This window comes from Rissa tridactyla, chromosome W, assembly GCF_028500815.1.
Source record: "Rissa tridactyla isolate bRisTri1 chromosome W, bRisTri1.patW.cur.20221130, whole genome shotgun sequence".
Taxonomy (NCBI): domain Eukaryota; kingdom Metazoa; phylum Chordata; class Aves; order Charadriiformes; family Laridae; genus Rissa; species Rissa tridactyla.
The window spans coordinates 14502721-14527339 of record NC_071496.1 but is presented as its reverse complement, the minus strand read 5'-3'; the positions used below and the strand labels follow the sequence as shown (position 1 = coordinate 14527339).

The 24619-nt window shown below is 45.0% G+C and overlaps 1 protein-coding gene across 34 annotated transcripts in view; it reads right to left on the bottom strand.

Moving 5' to 3' along the window:
* The window catches only part of LOC128902031 (CUGBP Elav-like family member 4), a 684112-nt gene that overhangs the window by 234367 nt on the left and 425126 nt on the right, over nucleotides 1-24619 (bottom strand). For 8 of the 34 annotated variants that reach the window (XM_054184327.1, XM_054184336.1, XM_054184352.1 and 5 more), the window contains exon 5: nucleotides 7114-7128. The exons of the other annotated variants lie outside the window; for them this stretch is intronic. In XM_054184327.1, the coding sequence (XP_054040302.1) occupies nucleotides 7114-7128 (15 nt within the window). The remainder of the gene's footprint in view (nucleotides 1-7113; nucleotides 7129-24619) is intronic. 34 annotated transcript variants of the gene reach the window in all.

Below are 24619 nucleotides of genomic sequence, written 5' to 3'. Positions count from 1 at the left end.
GATATCTGCTGGGAAGACCCCACAGCCAGGCACGTACAGTCCAGGAGGTTCCTCCAGTGTATTGATGACAACTTTTTGACACAGGTGGTGGAGGACCCAACAAGGAGAGGAGCACTTCTGGACCTGGTACTGACAAACACAGAGGGACTGGTGGAGGACATGAAGGTTGGGGGCACCCTAGGTTGTAGTGATCATGAGAAGATAGAGTTCAGGATCATGGGCAGTATGCACAAAACAACAAGTAGGGTTGCAACCTTGGACTTCAGGAGGGCTAACTTTGACCTCTTCAAGAAACTGCTTGGAGAGATCCTGTGGGCTAGGGCTCTGGAAGGCAGGGGGGATAAAGAGAGGTGGTTGGTATTCAAAGACCACTTTCTCCAAGCTCAGGATTGGTGCATCCCTAAGAGCAAGAAATCAGGCAAGGGAAGCAGGAGACCTGCATGGTTGAGCAGGGAGCTTCTGAAAAAGCTCAAGTGGAAGAGGGAAGTTTACAGTAAGTGGAAGAAGGGACTGACCACTTGGGAGGATTACAAGAATGCTGCCAGAGCGTGCAGGGATGAAACAAGGAAAGCCAAGGCCTCCTTGGAATTAAACCTGGCAAGGGATGTCAAGGTCAACAGGAAGGGCTTCCACAAGTATATTGGAGGCAAAAGGAAAACTAGAGAAAATGTGGGCCTGCTGTTGAATGAGACAGGTGCCATGGTGACAAAGGATATAGAGAAGGCAGAGTTACTGAATGCCTTCTTTGCTTTGGTCTTTACTGATCAGCCCAGCCCTCAGGAGTCCCAGACTTTGGAGAAAGTAACAGGGAAAGTCTGGATGAAGGAAGACTTCCCCTTGGTTGAGGAGGATCAAGTGAGAGATCAATTAAATCAACTGGACAACCACAAGTCCATGGGCCCCGATGGGATGCACCTGAGAGTGCTGAGGGAGCTGGTGGAAGTCATTGCTGGGCTGCTCTCCATCATCTTTGAAAGGTCCTGGAGAACAGGCGAGGTGCCTGAGGACTGGAGGAAAGCCAATGTCACTTCAGCCTTCAAAAAAGGCAAGAAGGAGGACCTAGGGAACTACAGGCCGGTCAGCCTCACGTCCATCCCTGGAAAGATGATGGAACAGCTCATTCCGGGTGTCATCTCAAAGCATGTGGAGGAAAAAATAAATACTAATATTTAAAGGATGGGTGTCAGGAGGATGGGGACAGGCTCTTTTCAGTGGTGCCCGGCAACAGGACAAGAGGTAATGGGCACAAACTTGAGCATAGGAAGTTCCATCTAAACATGAGGAGGATCTTCTTTACTTTGAGGGTGGCAGAGCCCTGGCACAGGCTGCCCAGAGAGGTGGTGGAGTCTCTGTCTCTGTAGACATTCAAAACCTGCCTGGACGCATTCCTGTGCAGCCTGTTCTAGGTGACCCTGCTGTGGCAGGGGGGTTGGACTAGATGATCTCCAGAGGTCCCTTCCAACCCTTACCATTCTGTGATTCTACTGCATTGTAATTCTTGCAGGATACAGGATTTTCTAGCAGTATAAAGGCCAAGGAGTGTAAACAAGGTAGTTGCTTGAAGAAGAGTCTGTACAGACTCCTCCTTTACCAATTACCACCAGATCATCTTACGTTCTCTACAGCTTGTTCAGTTTGAACCTCTTGAAATTATCAAGAGCTGCATGAATTTCCCCAAGCTGCAGAAAGAAGCTTGGCTCCATTGTTTGACAAATAACAGTTTGTAATGTGTAATCTGTAATCAGGAATCAATTAAAGAAATATCACCAGGAAAGGAAAGATAAGGGAAATCCAGGAGATAATCAATGAACAACATAAGGGAACTGATCATTCAAAGGGTCTTTCTTAAGCCACTGGGTCCTCTCAGATGACTCTTTGTGGCATGTCCTATAGGCTTTATCTTTTCTTCTTCATCTATTTTTTGGCCATTTTACATGAGGAAGCCCTTCTCTTTAGCAGTGGGGAAAAAAAAAAAATCCAAGGTTCATTGAGTGGCCACTGCCTTTTACACTTATAACGCAAGTGAAATACATCTGAGATTGCTTAGAGCTAAAGAAAATTGATGCTAAACTTTGTGAGTTCTTGAATGAATTCACAGCAAATATCTCCAGGAACATTTTAGAGATGTACATATCCTCTTCAAGGGATGCAAGTACCAAAGAGATCACTTGCACTTACCTCATCAAAAATAGTTTCCCACAAATCTTTACACAGTTTAAGAACCATCTTTGTCATAGTAGACCAGTTATTTGCTACTAGCTTCTTTTATCAATTTTTTTTTTCTGTTAGAATTTCTAACATCCTTAAAAACATACCAGTTTCAAAGAAGTCACTAGAACAGCAGTAATGAATCCATATTACCAAATCCAGCAATTGCTTTGAGTGTCAGGATACTTTGTGTTGATCCATGACTCCTCACAGAGTTCTGCTGTGATGTGTGCAAATCATAGTTTTCAGTTAAAAAATAAATACCTTTCTAGACATGAATGCTGTGAACAAAAAAAGGTTGAAAATGTGAACCAAGTCCTGAACCACAAAGACTTGAAAACCACAAGAGAAGTGAAAAGAAACCATAAATTTAACCACTGAAAAAGAAAAAAAAAGTAATGATTTTTAAGCTGATCAGTGTTGTGATTTTTAGGGGGTATTATTCATCACTTTTGAACATCTGCAGGTTGCCACAGTTGTGAAACAATGAAAGGCTTTGGAGCTTTTTCTTGCAAAATGCCAAGATTTGTGTCATTTCCTCTTGTCAGTTGTACAATAATTAGGGAATTCACATGCTCAGTGAAAAAAATACTGATGGTGGAGCACAAAACTTGTTTCAGGGGCTTTCCAGGATCCCAAGGGGGTCAAAACCCAAAGCCTAATGTGAGGAAGTCCAGAGGTTACCTTCCTCCCTAGACTGCCAAGGAAGACAAAGGGAGCCTGGGCTCTCTTTATGCCCCACACATGGACTTGGGAAATATCATACAAGTACAGAAGACATGATTGTGAGAGTAGCTATCTCAGGTGAAGGACATAATTGCATTCCTAAAAGTAGGAAAGGTTTTGGGAAACTGGGGTCGTCATCTCGGGGACCAGGTTTTGCTAACTGCCAAGATGTGTATCTTCTCATATCTCAGTCAATACTTGGCTTAAGCAAAGCAATATTAAGCAGAGATGAGCTCCTGCAGTCCACACCTAATCTTTCTCACTGAACCTCCTACTCTTTGCTTGAAAAAGCATGTACTTCAGTATCCGAAGCAATTGTTCCACTACTGTCTATCACTGAGTTTTAGGATCCCGCATTTAACAGGAATAGGAAGGCAGAAATTTTGGTTTGGTACAGCCAGCATTTTTCTTTTCTAAACAAAGTGTGGGATAGGTGACAAGGTAACTTACTCTTTACTAACCACAAAAAAAAAAGCAGCAAAGTGTAGCTGGCTCCCATCTCCTTAGTTCTAGTAGTTTATCTTATACATTTCCTTAAAATCCCTTTATACAGTCTCTTTTTCCCCTCACTTGCTCTGAGGGACTAGAGGAATGAGGTTGAGTTCACCAAGTTATACGTTTAAGTCTTTTTCTTCCTTCTTACCGTATTTACCACCACTGCTAGCACCACCATCACCACCAATCTGGCTGCTTGGTGTTAAAATCTTGGTTGAGCCAGCATGGAGACGGTAGAAGAGGACAATGCACATCTCAATATCCCCATGGCAGGTGTGGGGCTACCTTTTTCTTACCACTTCCTTCTAATCTTGGAAATAGCAAATGAAAAAGAAATAGAGAAGGAATTAAAAGGAAACATAGAGAAAGGTTCCACTATAAAGAAGATAGGTGTTTAGCTAGGCAGCTGGTGTAATCCACTTGCAATTACTGCTCTTTTGCTATATTCAGGAACCTCACAGACATGAAATATAGCTGCTCAACTAATGCATTCAGGACCTGTAATTGTGTATGATGTACATCTACAACTGTGAAGCTCCTAACTTTGTAAAGAATACTCATCACTTTCCTTTCCTGGACTACTTCTGCCCACCTTACTGGTGAGATGTAACTCAAAACAATTTGGAAAAAAACATTTGTGAAACATCAGGGTATTTTTTTTTTCTTTTTTGAAGACAAAGACTTACATGGTATGTCTAAACAAACAGCCTGAATTGCTCAAGTCACTGAGTTTGCTCAAGCCTGAGGACTGCATTCATTATTATTACTGTATTTATTATGCACAAAACACTTCTACCTTTCAAAAATGTTTTTTAGGTCAAATGTCCCCTTTTCTCTGCTAAATCCACAGATCATTTTCTCCTTTACATGGGGATAATTTTCTAGTGTTTGAAAAAAGGTAATTGAAGGACTTCTGATGAAAGTGGAATCTTCCCACAATTCAAATAATAGTGCTGAGAGCCATTTCTTGTGAGAGCACCAGTTTAGCTGTCTCACGTCCCCATACTTCACAGGGCTGGGCTCTCCTGCCAGGCTACAAATCCCATGGTGCCCCCCATCCACAGCATTTGCTTGAGGCACTGCGTCAGCTCAGGTCTGGCTGCCTGGAAATTGAATTTCAGTTTGAGAAAAGTCTAAATGTTCTTCTTCAATCAAAGATGTCAGACTAAAAAAGTTTCAGCGTTTCTGGCACTCCTTGTGCCAAGATAGGTATTGATATTCTGCCTTTTCATTCCAATTCAGGACAAAACCAAATGTGGACAAAACTGTAATTGTTTAAGTCAGCTTTCCTATTTAGGTTTGTTTTGTTAGAGCAAGGCAGAAGTCTGTGAGGACATTTCTACTTCTGCTTAGACCATTTAGGAACAGTTTTAAAATAAGATTGCCCTCTTAAAGGAATTATAGTGTTTGGCTTAACTAGTTTAAGTAAGGCCCTAGTTAAATGGCACAGTAGTCCAGGTATATGGCACCTGCTAAAGGATTACAAAAGCGCAGGGCACATGAAACAAAGTGCTAATCTTATATACTGCTGGTTCAAATGTCTTTGAAGTTTTTGATGCTTTAATTGTGTTTCAAAAAGTTTCAGAGTGAACATAAGGTTCAAATAGAATCTAGGATTAATGCCCAGTTGTAGAAAATCTATTTTCTATTCTTCTACGTAAAGCCAATGTTAAAACTTGTTTGTAGCGGTGCTAGCTAGCTTACTGATGTAAAGGTGGATGTGTGCTCACACCTGATATGGATAAATTAACACTGCAGTGTTTTGTGCATAGCTCCTGTATTAGAGATTTTAGTGCCATACATAATCAATTGCCCTCTGTCATCTGACCTGATATAACTCATCAAATAAGTGTCCTTAGCTCTGCCACCCCTGCATGCAAAAAACCCCATGAGAAGCCCAAAAGGTGAATGGCAATTATAAGCATTGGCAGCTAGATAACTTTAAAGCATGTAGCCACACTTCAATCCAGTGTGATTAGACTAGTACAAGTCTGTTGCAGATGAAAACTGAGGTTCATTCCTGATTTTAGAACCATGGACAAGAGTAACTACAATATCATATACTTATGAGATGGCACCAGTAATGTTTAGTCACCTCCAAGTTAAATATAGATTTTCTTAACTGCTAACCCTGCCCAATCCAACTGTGATCTGAACATTAAAGTAACCAGCTCAGCTTTTGACATAACTGTAAAGAAATAAAGATGCCATACTTCATAACCTGCAAATGGCTGCACAGGGACAGACTGTGGATCCAGGCTAGCACAGCCCATCTCTAACAAAAGCCAGCAGTGGATGTGTGAGAAATATTTAGGAGCAGGTACTGGTACTGCCTGAGGGTGACTTCCTTGCCTTGAAACTTAATTGATTAGTTTGTTGGCAAGGTGCATGATGCAGAATACCATCATCATGCACTTTTTTACAGGGAGACTGCTGAAGTGAAACTATCACCCTCCTGCCAGCGATGGACTTTCCAACACTCATTCGGCAACTGACGGTCAGTCATTGGGCTTTCACATTGCAGCAAGGGAAAAGGCATTTCAAAACATGTTTGCAAGACAACAGAAATCAGCAAGGGATACTCAAGGGCAAACATAGCACCTGAAACTACTTGTAATTCACATTTTGTTCCTGAGGAGGTAGTGTGTGTTGGCAGTGTCCCTTTAACTGCATTGACACCGCAGCAGCAACACATTCTCCCTGCCAGTAACCAAGTCAATGATGATTCAAAGACACACCTGACTACAGCAAATGCAAGCACGCTGCTTTCAGTGCCTTTACTGAAATAGCTCACTCTTTAATAATATTTCTCTTCACTCCCCTGTTTCTCAGGGCAATTTTTAACAGGACTTTGGTCTCACAACAGCCCTCACAATGACTAACCCATTTCCATGCAGAAGAATGAAAGCAGGAAGATATCAAATGCCTGTCCTGAATGCACCTGAGACCCAGCAGCAGCAAGTGTACACCTCTGGGATAACATGGGCTTGAATGACAGACACATCCTTCTTTTTTAACCACTTAAGAATAACCCCATGTATAATTTAAATAATTCTGCCACACATTATCATCGCTTAGTTAACCCTGACATATGTCAGCTGCTAACTAAACAAGTAACACAGGCAATACTTAAAGGGTGGGTATCAGGAAGATGGGGCCAGGCTCTTTTCAGTGGTGACCAGCAACAGGACAAGGGGTAACGGGCACAAACTTGAGCATAGGAACTTCCACCTAAACATGAGGAGGATCTTCTTTACTTTGAGGGTGGCAGAGCACTGGCACAGGCTGCCCAGAGAGGTGGTGGAGTCTCCAACTCTGGAGACATTCAAAACCCACCTGGACATGTTCCTGTGCAACCTGCTCTAGGTGACCCTGCTCTGGCAGGGGGGGTTGGACTAGATAATCTCCAGAGGTCCCTTCCAACCCTTACCATTCTGTGATTCTGTGTAATAACAAAAATAATGTCTTTTAAAACCAATCTAGGAATTGAACAGTTGAAGCAAGGCCTTGTTGTATGGATTATTACATTGAGGCAGAGTGAATCAGGTAGGAGCTGCCTGAACTGTCCAAAGCTCCGAAGCTCAGCTGGCCTGTGGTCTCAATCAAAACTCTTCAGCAATTCTTTTAAACAAGGGCAAGTGTAGGGTGCTGCACCTAGGGAGGAATAACCCCATGCACCAGTACAGGTTGGGGGCTGACCTGCTGGAGAGCAGCTCTGTGGAAAGAGACCTGGGAGTCCTGGTGGACAACAGGATGACCGTGAGGCAGCAATGTGCCCTTGTGGCCAAGAAGGCCAATGGCATCCTGGGGTGCATCAAGAAGAGTGTAGCCAGCAGGTTGAGGGAGGTCATCCTCCCCCTCTACTCTGCCCTGGTGAGGCCACATCTGGAGTCCTGTGTCCAGTTCTGGGCTCCCCGGTTCAAGAAGGACAGGGAACTACTGGAGAGAGTCCATCGGAGGGCTACAAAGACAATCAGGGGACTGGAGCACCTCTCTTATGAGGAACGGCTGAGAGACCTGGGTCTGTTTAGCCTGGAGAAGAGAAGATTGAGAGGGGATCTCATCAATGCTTATAAATATCTAAAGGGTGGGTGTCAAGAGGATGGGGCCAGACTCTTCTCAGTGGTGCCTGGTGACAGGACAAGGGGCAACGGACACAAGCTGGAACACAGGGAATTCCATCTCAACATGAGGAAAAACTTCCTGTCCAGCCTGCTCTAGGTGAACCTGCTCTGGCAGGGGGGTTGGACTAGATGATCTCCAGAGGTCCCTTCCAACCCCTACAATTCTGTGATTCTGTAAATACCTAAAGTTGATAAGTTTAAGTCACTTAGAGTTATACTTCTGACTCATGTGGAGAAACTAGCTCATGTTCCCAAATTGCAACAAAAAACAGTCAAAATAAATCTTCCCATTTACTTCAGTCCTTTTGGAAGATGCTCAGCAAGAACAGAAGTGACCTTTGCAGAACTGCACAAAGTGACTGCTTAACAGTTCTCCTTTCACACCTCACTGAAGGTAATTCTCAATTTTGTGTGGCATGTATCCTCTGCTCTCTGCAGACCACCATTGAAATCACCTGAACCCACGCACAGAGAAGAAGACATCGACACAGTGCCACCTCCAGTCTTCTGTTCAGCGTGGGGAGTGACAAAGCAAGGCAATATCTCCTGCCCTCAACCCAAGGATAGCTATGCACTGAACCCTAGTAAAGAGATCTCTTCTGATCCAGGATGAGAATTAAGATGGAGAGTTTGGCTATGTCTTAGCACCAATGAGATTTTAGGGCAATTTACCTATTTGTGGAGACTTTGGGCAATTCCTTCTTAAAAATGCCAAGGACTGCTTAGCTTCACTACTTCTCAAAATATCTGTTAAAGAAAACAACAGACACTATAATGGAGAAGTGAGAAATGGCCATGAGCCATGTACTGGCCATGTACTGACTATGAGCACCAGTCATCTCAAGGAAGTCATACTGTATTTGGAAGAGCTTTACCCTCTCTCCTGCAATAACCAGAACCCAAATGCACCACAGACCGACTACGCTACCTCTACCTACAGGCAACAGTGACAATTGACCTGAACCTGCTTTCCTGGGGCCCCAGTCACAGGGAGTCTGGGTGCTGAGCAGCCAAGCTATGCTTGCAGTAACAGTTGTCCACCCTACTGAGACCAAAAGGGCTGCCCCGATGAAGGCAGGAATGATGTTCGAGAGCACCTTCACCCGGGCACACCTATCAGGATGGCCAAACAGCCACATAGCATGATCCTCAGTGGAGAAGGGGTCCTTCACAGCCCAGTCTGGATAACTATGGTGACAGAGAAAAATGTTAACTCCAAATTAAATTGTTGAAGTCACAACAAGGGCCAGACTTCCTTCCACTCCCTGTCAAAGCGTGGGATGGCTTGCAAGCAGTGTATTGCTTTCAGTAGGAAAATCAGTTTTCTGACTGCATATGAGAAAAAAATCTTAAACAAACAAACAAACAAACAAAACACAGGGAGGCAGTGGGGAAAGAAAGGGGTGAAAGGGTCCAAGTGTGATGGTAAAACACATAAACACAAAACCCTATCTTCTGAACCAAAATCCTGATGTTGGAAGGCATGCAGGCTCAGAGGAAAATAACTGTAATTTGTGTGAAGAAGGCATTTGCAGCAATTCATTATAATTCCTTGCTTGCTGCACCTGTCTCTAAAGTCACTGGCGATGCAGTACTTGTGTGAAGTTATTAAGGCCAAACTCTCTTTAGATTCATGGCAAGTGCTGAATGACAAGGTGAAAGCCTAGGCAGTGATAAAGTTAAGTGACACGCCATACCCCCTTCCTCTCCCCCACCCCATCGCCACCATGCCGAGGATGAAAACACCATGGATTTTGCAAATGAGAGTGCTCTACCTGCCCTCTGCTGGGCTCTGCCTGCCACACACACATCTCCTTGAAGCATGCACCCAGAGGATGGGGCAGGAGGGAGCGGAGAAAGGCAAAGGAAAATGTGCTTTTCCTCACTTTCCTTACACAAAGATCACACAGATTTCTCTCAGAGGTTCCCAGACAGATGGCATGTATGTGAGAGACAGAGATAGGCAGCCTGGGCAGAGGAGAGATCCAGGTGTGAACTTTTCAGCTATCTGAGATAAAGACATCTCTTAAAAATATATATATATATAAATTGATTGCTAACTTATCTATATGTTTATCCCCCTATCTGTGTTTTGCTGTTTGTTTCAGTAACCCTCAAGACTAGACAGAGGAGAGACGATTCTCTTACAGCTGTACAGACTTCCAGCAAATAAAATGTGTAAGTAAAAGGTGATCACTCTAGGAATCAGGGCTCCTTTCAAACTGCATTTCTCTGTCCCCTCCTGTTTTTTCTTGCATCCTTGGCCTCTATGGTTTTTTTCCTTCCTCTCCCTGTCACTTCTTTTCCTAAGCTGGGCAGAAAAATCAGCTTAAAGGATAATACTGCTCAGCTTTCAGTAGGATAACACAGCCAGCCCACAGGGAAGAGAAAACCTCAAACACAACCAGAATGATGAAAACAAGCAGGTTATTAAAGGTCCTCCTAAAGCGACAGCTAAACTCGTGCTTGCAGATACTCACAGGCTGTTGCTCAGCAGTGAGGATCTCTCGTTCAAATCCAAGTGTTTGACAACAACAGGGTTGTAGTGGGAAAAAATCCTCTCCTCTCTCCTAGCCCCTTACTCTGGAAAAGCCATATGCTATTTTAGCAGTGTAGGGATGCTCATAGGCTCTGAGCATAATCTGTTAGAAGCCAAAGAGGAATCACCTTGCCCAAAAGATTTCTACAAGTTAAATTAACCTGCAGTCAGCTTCTGTCTGTGTTAGGTTCAAAACTGCAGTAAAACCTATATTGCCAAAACTTCAAACAGATGAGCAAGGCTATTAAGAGGCATCTGATGGGACTAGATATTTAACCACAGTCCGCTGCGTTCTCATGCACTGGGTCATGGCCATCCCTTAAGTTATCCTTCACGCTACAGTATTGATGACCCATCTCACTCCCTTTAGGCCGGGGAGAACACGAAGACCTTTTGATGTATGTCTGAAAATTCAACACATTCAAAATCTCAGAAAAGCAGGCTTGCAAAAGTCTTCTGTAATCAGTGCCTGCAGCCAGGGAAAGGTCTTTCAGCAGCCACCCCTCACTGTTCTCCCAGGAGGAAACACCAGTGCTGTTGACTTTTCTGATCTTAGCATGGGGAGAGAGGTTTTGCCCCTCAAACACCTAAGGCTTTCAGATGAAGTCACCCTCTTGGCTGAACCAGAGAAGCTCCATGACAAGAAAGGAGAGGGATCCCGACTCCCCAAGGGAGCAGGGAACTCTTACTCCACTGAAGGCAACAGGAGTTGGGTCCTGAAATGTATTGGGGAATCCAGGAGTGAGTTAACTCTGAGCAAAGAGTTAAGGCTAGGGCACAACATAAATGCGCCCACTTGTTTAAATTAAAATTGCCCATAACCCTTTTATTTCCTTGCATCTGATTCTTCCCTAGCAGATGACAAGAAATTGCTGGTTGTTTGCATTTTTTTCTTGCAGTGAAAAGCCACAATCAATCACGCTTTCTTCTGACCCTGCAGTTAGAGGGAAACAGAATGACTCTGGGCTATATTTTCAGACTCCACAGGTTGCTCTGACTCTGTATTTGGTGCCCCCTCCTCCCTCTCTGCCTCCATGTTATAAAAGATCAGGACTCTCTTTTAAAAAATAGTTATGGCATTTCTATTTTCACACATGCCTGAGAACAGGGATGCAATTGCACTGAACAGTGTGAAAAAAAAAGAAAGGAAAGGGGGGAAAAAAAGAAGAAAGATAAAAGCAGAGACGAGTTGATTATTTAAAGAGCTGGGTGAAATTTGCCATCCTTTTAAGGCATCCTGGGCTCTGGAATATCACTGTGTCACTTAATGTTTGCAGTTAAGTATTTACAGATCTGTTTCCATGGCAAACGATTCTTCAAAGTTACTTTTACAATTCTGTTTTCTAAAATGTGTTTCTTTGGTTGATTGCGCAGGCATATTTGGAAAGCAGCCAGGTCTAAATCATGATTCTTTTTTCCCATTAAGGAGAGGTCCTTTCTAATCATGTTTAGTTAGTTCTTTGATGGCTTTATCTTGATTCGAAAATGTATTTTGTTTTTTGTTAGCATGTGGGAGAGGGAAGGGGGGAGAACAGGAACAAGCCTCATGGGGCTTTAGCAAAAAAAAAGGTGTTGGAAATTAGGAATGTGAAATAACCTCATCTGAGTTGATTATATTTATCCTTTCATCGTTTAGAAGAGTAGGCCTTTAACCACAACAAAATAAATAAATAAATGCCCCATTGACAGTTTGAATGCATTTTGAGGCCACAGGAGAAGATGACTCATTATAGTCAGGGAGATGGCAGCACAGGGAGGGATGATGAACACTAGAAACAGTGCAGAAACTGATACAAGCGGATCCAGTATGTGTGCAAGGGTTGGTTGACCCCAGCTGTACCGAGATACCTGCTTGGGGCTGGTGAAGACTGGCCCCACTGATAAGGAGACACCTTGTGAAGCAGTAGCAGGGAAACAGTCATGAGCTCTGCCACAGCTTCCTTTGCAACTGTGGACAAAGTAATTTGAAATGTGTCTTTGTGAAGATGTGAAGAATGTGTGCAAGTGTCCTGAGCCCACTGACCTATGCTCTTCCTATCACTGCAGCACCATCTCCCCATCCCTCCATCTGGCCCCCAGTCCATCCCAAGCACACAAAAGGGAGCACAAGAGCTTAACTAGAAAGCAACACATCAAGAGACATACAAGTACATGGGACAGATGAGGAAGGGATGTACGTGTTCCCTGTCATAAGGTATTGTCCCTACCTGAAGTCAGAGATACATTTAAGCTTGTCAGTATGTCTGAGAAAGGAGTGTGCTTAGCAGTGATTTAGGACTGGTGTAAACTTTGGGCACGTGTTGGAGGGAAAATCAGCTCAGATGTGCCTGTAAACTACAATCAAGGAGTCCTACAATGCTCAACAAGCCACCTCTCAGGCAAAGATGTCCTTGCTGATGAATAACTTCAAATAGGGGAAAGGAAACATATTGAGTTACTTGGCTGGACCCACTGGTTGGGGTAGCTGAAGTTGAGCCTTTAATAATCATTAATAATCCACTCTTGTTTTACACCATAGATCCAAGCTTGCTAGCAAAAAGCCTGAAGGTGGCATGCTGGCACTAGACTTGGAAAAGATAGGGGGCGTAACCAGGCTCCTTAGGAATAAGTCTGGGGGTGGCAGAATTTCGGCTCCCGCCAGTAAAAAGGAGAAAGGACCTATAGCCCAGCTGAAGTGCTTATACACTAATGCACGTAGCATGGGCAACAAACAGGAGGAGCTGGAAGCCATTGTACAGCAGGATAATTATGATGTAGTTGCCATCACAGAAACGTGGTGGGATGACTCAAATAGCTATAGTGCTGCCATGGATGCCTATAGGCTCTTCAGGAAGGATAGGCAAGCAAGGAGAGGTGGGGGTGTGGCCCTGTATGTTAAGGAGTGTTATGAATGCTTTGAACTAAATGATGGTGATAATGAGACTGAGTGTTTATGGGTAAGAATCAGGGGCAGGGCTAACAAGGCGGATATCGTAGTAGGAGTCTGTTATAGACCGCCCAACCAGGATGAGGAGGCAGATGAAATATTCTATAAACGGCTGGGAGAAGTCTCAAGATCGCGAGCTCTTGTCCTCGTGGGGGACTTCAATTTGCCGGACATCTGCTGGGAATACAATACAGCAGGGAGGGAACAGTCTAGAAGGTTCCTGGAACGTACTGGGGATAACTTCCTGACACAGCTAGTGAGAGAGCCAACTAGGGAAGGTGCCCTGCTGGATCTGTTGTTTGTAAACAGGGAAGGTCTTGTGGGGGATGTGAAGGTTGGAGGCTGTCTTGGGAACAGTGACCATGAAAAGATAGAGTTTTTGATTCTGCGAGAAGCAAGGAGAGGGGTCAGCAGAACTGCTACCTTGGACTTCCGGAGGGCGGACTTTGGGCTTTTCAGGAGCCTGGTTGACAAAGTCCCCTGGGAGGCAGTCCTCCAGGGCAAAGGAGCCCAGGAAGCCTGGATGATTTTCAAGAAGGAAGTCTTAAAGGCGCAGGAGCAGGCTGTCCCCATGTGCCAGAAGACAAGCCGTCGGGGAAAAAGACCGGCCTAGCTAAACAGGGAGCTAGTGTTGCAACTTAGGGAAAAAAAGAGGATCTATGGCCTCTGGAAGGAAGGGCAGTCCACTCAAGAGGACTACAAAGAGGTAGTGAGGCTATGTAGGGAAAAAATCAGGAGGGCCAAAGCCCAGCTAGAACTAAACCTGGCTTCTGTTGTCAAGGACAACAAAAAAAGTTTCTATAAATATATTAGCAATAAAAAGAGGACTAAGGATTATCTCTGTCCTCTAGTAGATGGGGCCGGCAACATAGTGACCAAGGATGAGGAAAAGGCTGAGGTACTTAATGAAGTCTTTGCCTCAGTCTTCAGCAGTAGGACCAGTTGTTCCCTGAGTACCCAGACCCCTGAGCTAGAAGACAGGGATGGGGAGCAGAATGAAGCCCCTGTAATCCAAAGGGAAACGGTGAGGGCCCTGCTTCAGCACCTGGAGGTGCACAAATCTATGGGGCCGGATGGGATCCACCCAAAGGTATTGAAAGAGCTGGCGGAAGTGCTCGCCAGGCCACTTTGCATCATTTATGAGCAGTCCTGGATAACCGGGGAGGTCCCAGCTGACTGGAGGTTGGCAAATGTGACACCCATCCACAAGAAGGGCCGGAAGGAGGATCCAGGGAACTACAGGCCAGTCAGTCTGACCTCGGTGCCTGGGAAGGTCATGGAACAGATCCTCCTCAGTGCCATTACACGGCACATGCAGGAGAACAGGGTGATCAGGCCCAGTCAGCATGGGTTTGTGAAGGGCAGGTCATGCCTATCAAACCTAATATCGTTCTATGATAAGGTGACCCACTTGGTGGATGAGGGAAAAGCTGTGGATGTTATCTACTTGGATTTTTGCAAAGCTTTTGACACTGTTTCCCACAGCATTCTCCTGGAGAAACTGGCTGCTCATGGCCTGGACAGGTGTACTCTTCGCTGGGTAAAAAACTGGCTGGATGGCCGTGCCCAGAGAGTGGTGGTAAATGGAGTTAAATCCAGTTGGTGTCCGGTCACAAGTGGTGTCCCCCAGGGCTCGGTGCTGGGGCCGGTTCTCTTTAATATCTTTATCAATGATCTGGATGAAGGGATCGAATGCACCCTCAGTAAGTTCGCAGATGACACTAAGCTGGGCGGGCGTGTTGATCTGCTTGAGGGTAGGTTGGCTCTGCAGAGGGATCTGGACAGGCTGGACCGATGGGCTGAGGCCAAGGGTATGAGGTTCAACAAGGCCAAGTGCCTGGTCCTGCACTTGGGTCACAACAACCCCATGCAGCGCTACAGGATTGGGGCAGAGTGGCTCGAAAGCAGCCCGGCAGAAAAGGACCTGGGGGTGTTGGTTGACAGCCGGCTGAATATGAGCCAGCAGTGTGCCCAGGTGGCCAAGAAAGCCAACAGCATCCTAGCCCGTATCAGGAACAGTGTGGTGAGCCGGACTAGGGAAGTGATCGTCCCCCTGTACTCGGCACTGGTGAGGCCCCACCTCGAGTACTGCGTTCAGTTTTGGGCCCCTCGCTACAAGAGGGACATTGAGGTGTTTGGAGCGTGTCCAGAGAAGGGCTACAAAGCTGGTGAGGGGTCTGGAGGACAAACCTTATGAAGAACGACTGAGGGAGCTGGGGTTGTTTAGCTTGGAGAAGAGGAGGCTGAGGGGAGACCTTATCACCCTCTACAACTACCTGAAACGAGGTTGTAGAGAGATGGGGGCTGACCTCTTCTCCCTGGTGACAAGTGATAGGACGAGAGGAAATGGGTTCAAGTTATGTCAGGGGAGGTTTAGATTGGATATTAGGAAACATTTTTTCACTGAAAGGGTTATTAAACATTGGAATAGGCTGCCCAGGGAGGTGGTGGATTCACCATCCCTGGAGGTGTTTAAGAAAGGGGTAGATGGGGCACTTAGGGACATGGTTTAGAAGTGGCTTTTGTCAGGGTAGGTTAAAGGTTGGACTTGATGATCTTAAAGGTCCCTTCCAACCTCATCAATTCTATGATTCTATGATTCTATGACCATGGTACAGCAGGCAGGAGTGTATATCTCAAGGGAAAGGATAGGACCAGAAGACAGTATTACAGAGTAATCAGAGTATCACAGAGCATTAACCAGAAAAGATTAGTGGGGTATCTGGCATTGATGAAGTAGATTAAATATGGACATAAACTTTACATTTAAACATGTACTTTCCTAAATTTGTATTAGTACCTAGAATTGGTTGCGTTTCTAACTATCCTTAAAGTAAAACATAACCTGGCCTGCAAATGAGATGCTGTGTGTGGAGGCAGATTTCTGTCACACAGCATCTAAGATTGAAAATGGGCATATTACAATGCACAGATGAACTTGTGTATGCTCACATTACTGTGCAAATAAGAAAGTATAAAAGCACGTGGTACAACTTCCATCCAGCAGCATTTGCATCCAGCTTCAATCCTTCCATCTCCCTACCCCTAGGAATGGTAGGGCAGAGAACCTGGAGCAGAGGGGAGGAAACACACATCTCCCATATGAGCTCTTCGCTGCCACGGTATGTCCCTGACCTGGTGTGGGGCATGCAGGGGAAGGACTGCCGAAGAAGGCTGCTGTCCCTTTGGCCAGTGAAAAGCTGGCATGGATTTATTCACATGGTTTCCAGTTGTGGGCTACCCTAGGGAAATCCCAGCTGGAAAAGATGGTTCATGGACCTCTCAGTCTGTCTTCTTCCACACAGGCAAGGAGGAGAAGGCTGAGATACTTAATGCCTTCTTTGCCTCCGTCTTCAATAGTCACACCAGCTATCCCCAGGGTGTTCAGCCTCCGGAGCTGGAAGATAAGGACGGAGAGCAGAACAACCCACCCATAATCCAGGAGGAAGCAGTCAATGATCTGCTTCTGCACCTAGACACACATAAGTCTATGGGGCCGGATGGGATTCACCCAAGAGTACTCAGGGAGCTGGCAGGAGAGCTCAGCAAGCCTCTCTCCATCATTTATCAACAATCCTGGTCAACAGGGGAGGTGCCAGATGACTGGAGGGTGGCTAATGTGACGCCCATCTACAAGAAGGGTCGGAAGGAGGACCCAGGGAACTACAGGCCTGTCAGCCTGACCTCGGTACCAGGAAAGATCATGGAGAGGATCATCTTGAGCGAGCTCTCACGGCAAGTGCAGGGCAGCCAAGGGATCAGGGCCAGCCAGCATGGGTTTAGGAAAGGGAGGTCCTGCTTAACCAACCTGATCTCTTTCTATGACCATGTGACCCGCCTTCTGGATGCGGGGAAGGCTGTGGACATTGTCTGTCTGGACTTTGGTAAGGCCTTTGACACCGTCCCCCACAGCATTCTCCTGGAGAAGCTGGCGAATCATGGCATAGACAAGTGTCCTCTTCGCTGGGTTAAAAACCGGCTGGATGGCCGTGCCCAGAGAGTTGGGATTAATGGGGTGAAATCCTCTTGGTGGCCGGTCACCAGTGGTGTCCCTCAGGGCTCAGTTTTGGGGCCAGTTTTGTTTAATATCTTTATCAATGATCTGAATGAGGGGATTGAGTGTACCCTCAGTAAGTTTGCAGATGACACCAAACTAGGTGAGAGTGTTGATCTGCTTGAGGGTAGGAAGGCTCTACAGAGGGACCTGGACAGCCTGGATCGATGGGCCAAGGCCAACTGTATGAGGTTTAATAAGGCCAAGTGCCAGGTGCTGCATTTCGGTCACAACAATCCCAAGCAACGCTACAGGCTTGGGGAAGAGTGGCTGGAGAGCTGCCCAGCAGAAAAGGACCTGGGGGTGCTGGTGGACGGCCAGCTTAACATGAGCCAGCAGTGTGCCCAGGTGGCCAAGAAGGCCAACAGCATTCTGGCTTGTATCAGGAATAGCGTGGCCAGCAGGAGCAGGGAAGTGATCGTGCCTCTGTACTCGGCACTGGTGAGGCCTCACCTCGAGTACTGTGTTCACTTCTGGGCCCCTCTGTACAAGAGGGACATTGAGGTGCTGGAGCGTGTCCAGAGGAGAGCTACCAGGCTGGTGAGGGGTCTGGAGACCAGGTCATATGAGTAGAGGCTGAGGGAGCTGGGCATGTTTAGCTGGGAGAAGAGGAGGCTGAGGGGAGACCTCATTGCCCTCTACAGCTACCTGAAAGGAGGTTGGAGAGAGGTGGGTGTTGGCCTCTTCTCCCAGGTGAATAATGACAGGCCCAGAGGAAATGGTCTGAAGTTGTGGCAGGGGAGGTTTAGATTAGATATTAGGAAGAATTACTTTACTGAAAGAGTGGTCAGGCACTGGAACAGCCTGCCCAGGGAGGTGGTTGAGTCACCATCCCTAGAGGTATTTAAGAAACCTCTAGATGTGGCGCTTCAGGGCATGCTCTAGTGGCAGAGATTGTAGGTTGTTTGGTTGGACTCGATGATCTTAAGGGTCCTTTCCAACCATGAAGATTCTGTGATTCTCTGATTCTGTGGTCCTCATGCAGGGACCACTTATGCACATATGACTCTACTCACCCTTGGAAGTACACACTCAAAGGACGCTATGCAATCTCACACTAACAAAGCCCACTTAGGCTGGGGTGGGAGGGAGTGGGATAAAAAGTGAGAGGGAACTGTACCCACAGAGGCCCCCAGCCTGTGAAGCACATGCTGCACTTCAGAGGTTGCTTTGAGTACCCACCGGTGCCAAGTGTCTCAAGCCAAGTGTAACTCTGGCTTTATGCTCAACTTCTCAGGTCCCTTGCGGGGGGTCTCAGCTCCTTCCTATCAGCATAGCTGCCCACATCCCTGAGCAAAGCACTGGGCCTGAGCAGCACCTGGCAGATGAGCCAAGGTATTGCCTGCATGCTCTACAATCCTTCCCTCATGTTTTGTCCAAACCCTTTCCTAACTGCCCACAAGGATGCTGGTACTCCAAAGGGATGCAACTTCTGAGGACCAGCTCCAACACTGAGAGGCATGTGGTCTATGACAGGCAGGTGATCACACGGCCAAAGAACGGATCGGGCAGCTCCCTGATGGAGGAAAAAGGGGACAGCCTCCCTGAAAATACTGGTTTTGTGTCCATTTACTCCAGCTGAGGATCCAGTCCATTATTTCCAATTAGGTTTGATGGAGGATTAATCCAATCTCAAGTGTCAATTTTCTGCCCCCTGACAGCTGTTTACGGCATGACACGTATGCTATAACCTGCTGGCCCACCTTACCTTTCCCTTTATGAAAAAATGCCACACAGTCAAGCTCGATAGAAATGAAGACAAATGAAAATCATCAGAAATCTCATTAGTGACCATCCAACAGCTTCGCTGAAAGGTAGAAGCTTTTTGCTTTCCCTTGCACACACCTGGTTTAGGTTGTGGGGTTTTGTTGTGTGTATCATACACACACACCTTCTCTTTCGTCCCTTCTATGGAGTGGTGAGATAATGCAAATAAATTGCTCTGCCTACTTTGCATAAAGGTTTACATATTTTTCTGTTGATAACAGTTTTTGTATGCTTAATAGATGTAAGGGGGAAATATCTGTCTGTATCACTTCTAAAGTTTGTGTATTGTCTAACTAGCTTTAGAGGTTTTAAGCCCTCCATAAGAAGTCCTTTTGCCTGTGAATCTTTCATGATACACCTAGGTGTCTTCACTGTAAGGACTCTACTATTTGACAAGCAATGCTTGTCTCTACAGTCAGTAATGAACACAGCATGACGGGCAATGTGTGCCTCTGTCCAAGGCACTGAATCACAATAAAATGGTAAATTACTGTCTGTCATAGATAGAAACTAACAACCAATTCCCTATTCTACATAAGATGAGGTGTGTGTGTGGGGAGGTTGCACTTGTTTGGTCATGGTGGGAAAAGCTAGTGTTACATTCCTTTTTTTTGAATCCTTTCAATTGAAAATGTACCTGGACACTGAGAAAGAAAGCAAAAGAGGGGTTTTAGCAGGAGGAAAAGGACGAATTACTAGCAAATGGCATTGTTACTAGAATATTTTTGGACAGCTCAGAATTTGTTATTGTTTGGGGATCATCAGGATAGAGATATTTGCAAATGGGATTAACTCTTCTCACTCTCTGGCAGAAATACGGAGTTCAATTTTGATTAAAAAGCAATAATAATTGTGAGTTGGACTGTGTGTCACTGCTGCTCAGAAAGGCCCCCATTAGAGAAGCCTCTATTTTAAAGCAAGTCATTCATCATTGGAGTATAATTTCCAGTAAACGTATTGTTTGTTCAACTGTAATGCTAGAGATAATGTTTAAAATTCTCCCCTCATATCTCATTATGAAATAATTGATAGCAACATGGACATTTCTTTTCATTCGTGTGGGGTTTGTTGTTGTTGTTTTTCTCCCCCTCTTCCTTTAAGGCAACCTCTTGAAACAATCAATATCAGCAGTTTCAAAAGTGTGATACAATAATTAAATCTCTCAGACAATGACAGAGAATATCCCTATTATAATAAATTTACCATAAATAAAACTGTGTGATATTCCTAAGAACCATTTTACATGAATGCCTTCAAATTTTGTGCAAGGAGAGAGAGGAAAAGGGGGGGCAGGGAAGAGAAGAGGACAAAGATGTGTATTCAACAAATTGCTTCATTCTCAAAATATATTACATTTGGCTTGCTGTATGGTGCATACAGAGTAAACTCCTCCCCCCTTGCAGAAATACACTGTATTGTTTGGAGTTGTTTGTTTAAATTTGCCTTGATTGTCATATATTATCTGCATCCTTTTTTAATAAGATATATTGCTACAGCAGAGTTTGTAATTTATCTGTTGTCTCACAAAACACTTTTGGAGTCTTTCTGTTGAAATATTGTAATAGACCAAAATCAATAAAGACCAGCTGCTTTTGCCACTGAGGCCCAGCTTTGAAGTGACCCAGCAAGAATGTACCAAACAGGTTTAAATATCAACACGGATCTGAAATGTAGTTTATACCCTGCTTGGTACAGTACAAAAATTCCTATTTTGCAGTCTTTTCCTCTCATTTCATATGCCACAATCCAGCATTTCATGTGAGCTTGAATTTGCAGAGAATATTTCTCCTCTCCCTCTCCTTCCCATCCCTGCTGGCTTTCAGTAAAACTGTGTCTCCATTGAGAATTTGGCACCCAGCTTTCTCAAGCCTAAAGCACGTGCTTACAGTTAAGTACATGCGTAAGTGATTTGCTGAAGAAGAATCAAGCATATGGTTAACCTTACAGAGATGTCTTCTTTGACTTTGAACAGAGATGCTTCAGGTGTCTACACAAGAGACCGGAAGAAGGAAGGACAGATTTTTATGGAAGACTTGCAATCTGTTAGGTTTTTATATTGGTATTGGGACATTGTGGTATAAAGGTGGTAAAATACAGGCAGACACAGAGAAAATGGGCTCCTCTGAAATTTTGGATTGTTTAGATTGAAATACTTGTTCTTTGCTGGAAGTCTTATGCTTTCCTACTGACTTGTGTTGGTGTTATCTAAAGTTCAGAACTATATAATTTAGGGAAAAAAGAAGAAATAATACTTGGTAGGTGGTATATGTTTTGTTATTAATAGTAATACTTTGCACTCAGATGTCACTTTTCATCTCCAAATCACTTTACATAATTAACTAATTCATCTTCACCATCCCTGCTGAGATGGAGTTTTTCATTGAGGCAGCACAGGAGCTCATGTATTCAGGACTGACACTGTTCATAGAGTGATCAGGCTATCCAGATGGGACCACTTTTGGGTGAAAAACAGCTGATCTGTCCTAAGGACAGGGCTGCCTTAGAACACTGTGCATGGATATGTGCTAAAGGAGTATTTACTTTGAAAATGTTGGCATGCGGTTCCCCAAAGCTCTGCGTAGCCATGCAGAGAGGGATGTTGTGCAGAGCCTGTTCTAGTGACTCCCCTCTCCAGGGCTGCCCTGTCCTGGTGACTCCCTGTCCCTCTGGGTACTTGGAGGGCACTGGGGAGTGGTTGCCAGTCTCATCACTGTCTCCACACCTATAGGACCTACATATCCATTCAGAGCCGTCCTCTGCCTTCAGTGGGAGCCGGTGGACACAGGGTGCTGCCTGTTCCAGGTCTGTTGGCAGAACCTGCATGCGAGGAAATCTACTGTGAAATCTGCCTTTCCTCGGCACCAGCATTTCTAAGCAAATCACGTCAGTGACAAAGGGCACCCTGCGGATTTGGCTGGAGGCCCCTTGCTCAGCAAATATATTTGCTGACATGATTATATTATTTTCTTCTGTATTATTTTCCCTATGGGATGACAAAACTTTTGCATCAGGATCCAGTCCAAAGCACCTTGAAGTCTGCTTTTCTGCCTTTTTTTCAGTGGTCTGGTCATATCTATGGGCCAAATACAGATACCTCCACCCTCTCTGCAAACAGCTTGGGAGAACTCTTTTAATCCTGCCAAAATCCCAGACATGCAATGATGACTTCAGTGGCACAGGTCCTGACGCTTCACTAGAGATCATAACAGGCATCCCCCAGTGCCAAGCTCTGGGGAATAAACAGGGCAAAATAGTAAAAGCTAGTTTGAGGGGACAACACAGGGCAGAAAGCCCATGCAGGCACCACACTGCTTTCGGCTTCTTCCCCATTGACGTAGAAAGCTCAGGGAGAAATTACTTTTGTCACAGGCTCCCTAGCATCGGACCAAAAATTAGGCTGCATGATCTTCGTGCGTGTTTAGGCATGTGCTCTGCTGAACATGGGAAGCAATTAGCTTTTTTCTTGATTCATGGCCATTCGCACATGCATGGGAGGGGCTCTCTGCCAGAAGGTGATTTGTCAGAACTTGCAATGAAAGTCAAACCCTGCAATTGTAGGGAGCAGCTGTACTTAAAAGAGAGATGTAGAACATCCCAGCGTGTGCTTGGATTTATAATATTGAAAGAACATAGTCCTCTTTCTATGCAGTTGCAGTTTTTGATAAATGGCCTACGTTAGGACAGCTCAAAGGTGCACTGCATCATTAATTACCAGGGAAGAGGAAGTTAATAAAACTTGTCTCTTGCATGGAAGTGAGAAATGTTACTACCTGATGATTCCTAATGGAAGAAGATGTTTCTGAAGCCACATGTGCAATCTTGTACAGGTAATAATAGCAAAAAACTCAGGGGAGTCTTTTATGTTTGAATATGTCATTTTTCTTTTTGATTTATATGATACTAATGGCTTTTCTCTTTGTTTTTTTTTAGCCAAGAGCCATGGTAAAAGTCAACCAATGATGCTCAGATTCAGAGAGAGAAGAGAAAAGAGAAGAGAAGAGAAGAGAAGAGAAGAGAAGAGAAGAGAAGAGAAGAGAAGAGAAGAGAAGAGAAGAGAAGAGAAGAGGACAAATACAAGTCTCTCTGGGAGGAATGCCAGCCGCTAGCTCCGCTATTATTATACTTGAGAATCTTATAAAACTCTAGCCATTAATAACAGGTTGCTGCCAGATATTGATAATTTATTCAAATTGGAGGTCTGGCTTTGAGGGAGCAGATGTTCCTCATGCAGACATTTTCAGTAAATGAATTCCAAAGAAACAAAATAACATTCGGTGCTATCAGTAGAGAGGAAAGGCAGTATTTTAGTGTGCAGTCAACATCTGGACTGCCTGCTATTTTTATCATGCCTCTCGCGCCTCGTTCTCTCCTACCCATCCATCACTCCCACTGGATGATTCTGTTGCTCTTCTTTGATGTCAAGTAAATAAATAAATACAATGTTTTGTCTCCTGCTTGTGTTAGAATATATCACAACTGATTTCACTGTGAGTAATGGGATCTGACCAACTTTGAATGACTGAGCAGGAGCAAAGCCTCCAAACAAGCCACCTAATAGGAAGAGTGGAAATTAGTTTTGATCCAGAACAAATTCCTCTAGTCATTTCAATGTTTAGAGGCTGCTCTACCCAATATGGGGCTTAGTTTTACCCTCTGGCAAATTCACAGATGTTCTCTCTCTCTCTTTCTCTCTAAGCCTTGATAAGCTGGAGGAACACTGGGTATTCATAACCCCAAAATCTCACTGGCACAGATGCTCCAAATTGAAGCAAGCTGTTCTATCATCTTCTCCAGTTGTTGGCCACTCCATTTGAAACCATCCTAGACGTGGTGCAACAGAATGTGCAAAAACTGTTAAACACATTTCCTTGGGCACAGTGACAACTGTTGATGAACACTAAACAGCAATGCTTGCTACCAGTGGTCCTGTTCTCTCCAAAAAAGAAGCCAACCTCTAGGATCAAATCCAGAGGTCATAGTGAGATCGCGTTGGCCAGAACTTATCCCTGGGAGGTCACTTTGCTTTATACAGATCTGTGTAGTTCTGCGCTGCTTGGAAAGGTAGGTAGGTCCAAGACTGCCAAGGGAGCTAGGATGGTGGTCTAATTTTCAGCACTTTACAAATGACTGTAGAGACTTACATTCCCAAACAGTCCCATTTTACAATTCCCATCCATTCCCAGGTAATCTCATGCACTAACTTGTCTTCCAGCCAGTTGCACATTGCCATCTGTCTCTGCTCCTGACTGATCCCAAGTTGCCATCTGCCCCTAGCCAGCCCTTTTTATCTGTACCCCATTTGGAGAGGTACATAAACACTGATGCTCAGGGGTGTCAGTCCTTTAGACTCTCTGGTCCGAGCCTCTGACTGACACCTGGCTTTTACAGCATGCAAAGACCAAAGGACACCCTCCTGACAACACACACCCCCCAGTTCTCCCTGAGAACATCCTGCTTCTGAGATACTGGTCAACCGAGGGTTGCTTTTGGTGTCCCTGATGTCAGCTCATAGCTCCTGGGTGCTGAGGCCAAGAACAGCTGAGCAGGAGGGGCTCTCCCTTGGGGGACAGGGCTCAGCCACTCTCCCTGGCTCTGAGTGCTTACTCAGCAACGGAGGAGAATGGGAGGTGAGGAAAGTCAGGGAGAAGGGAAACCAAAAATAAACCCTACGAAACCAAACAAAAATGTTTTCAGCCCCTGTCAGGAAAAGAAAGATTGGAAATGATATCAAGTCAACATTCATTGATTCTCTTTTGTTATGACCATTATATAGAGCCTTC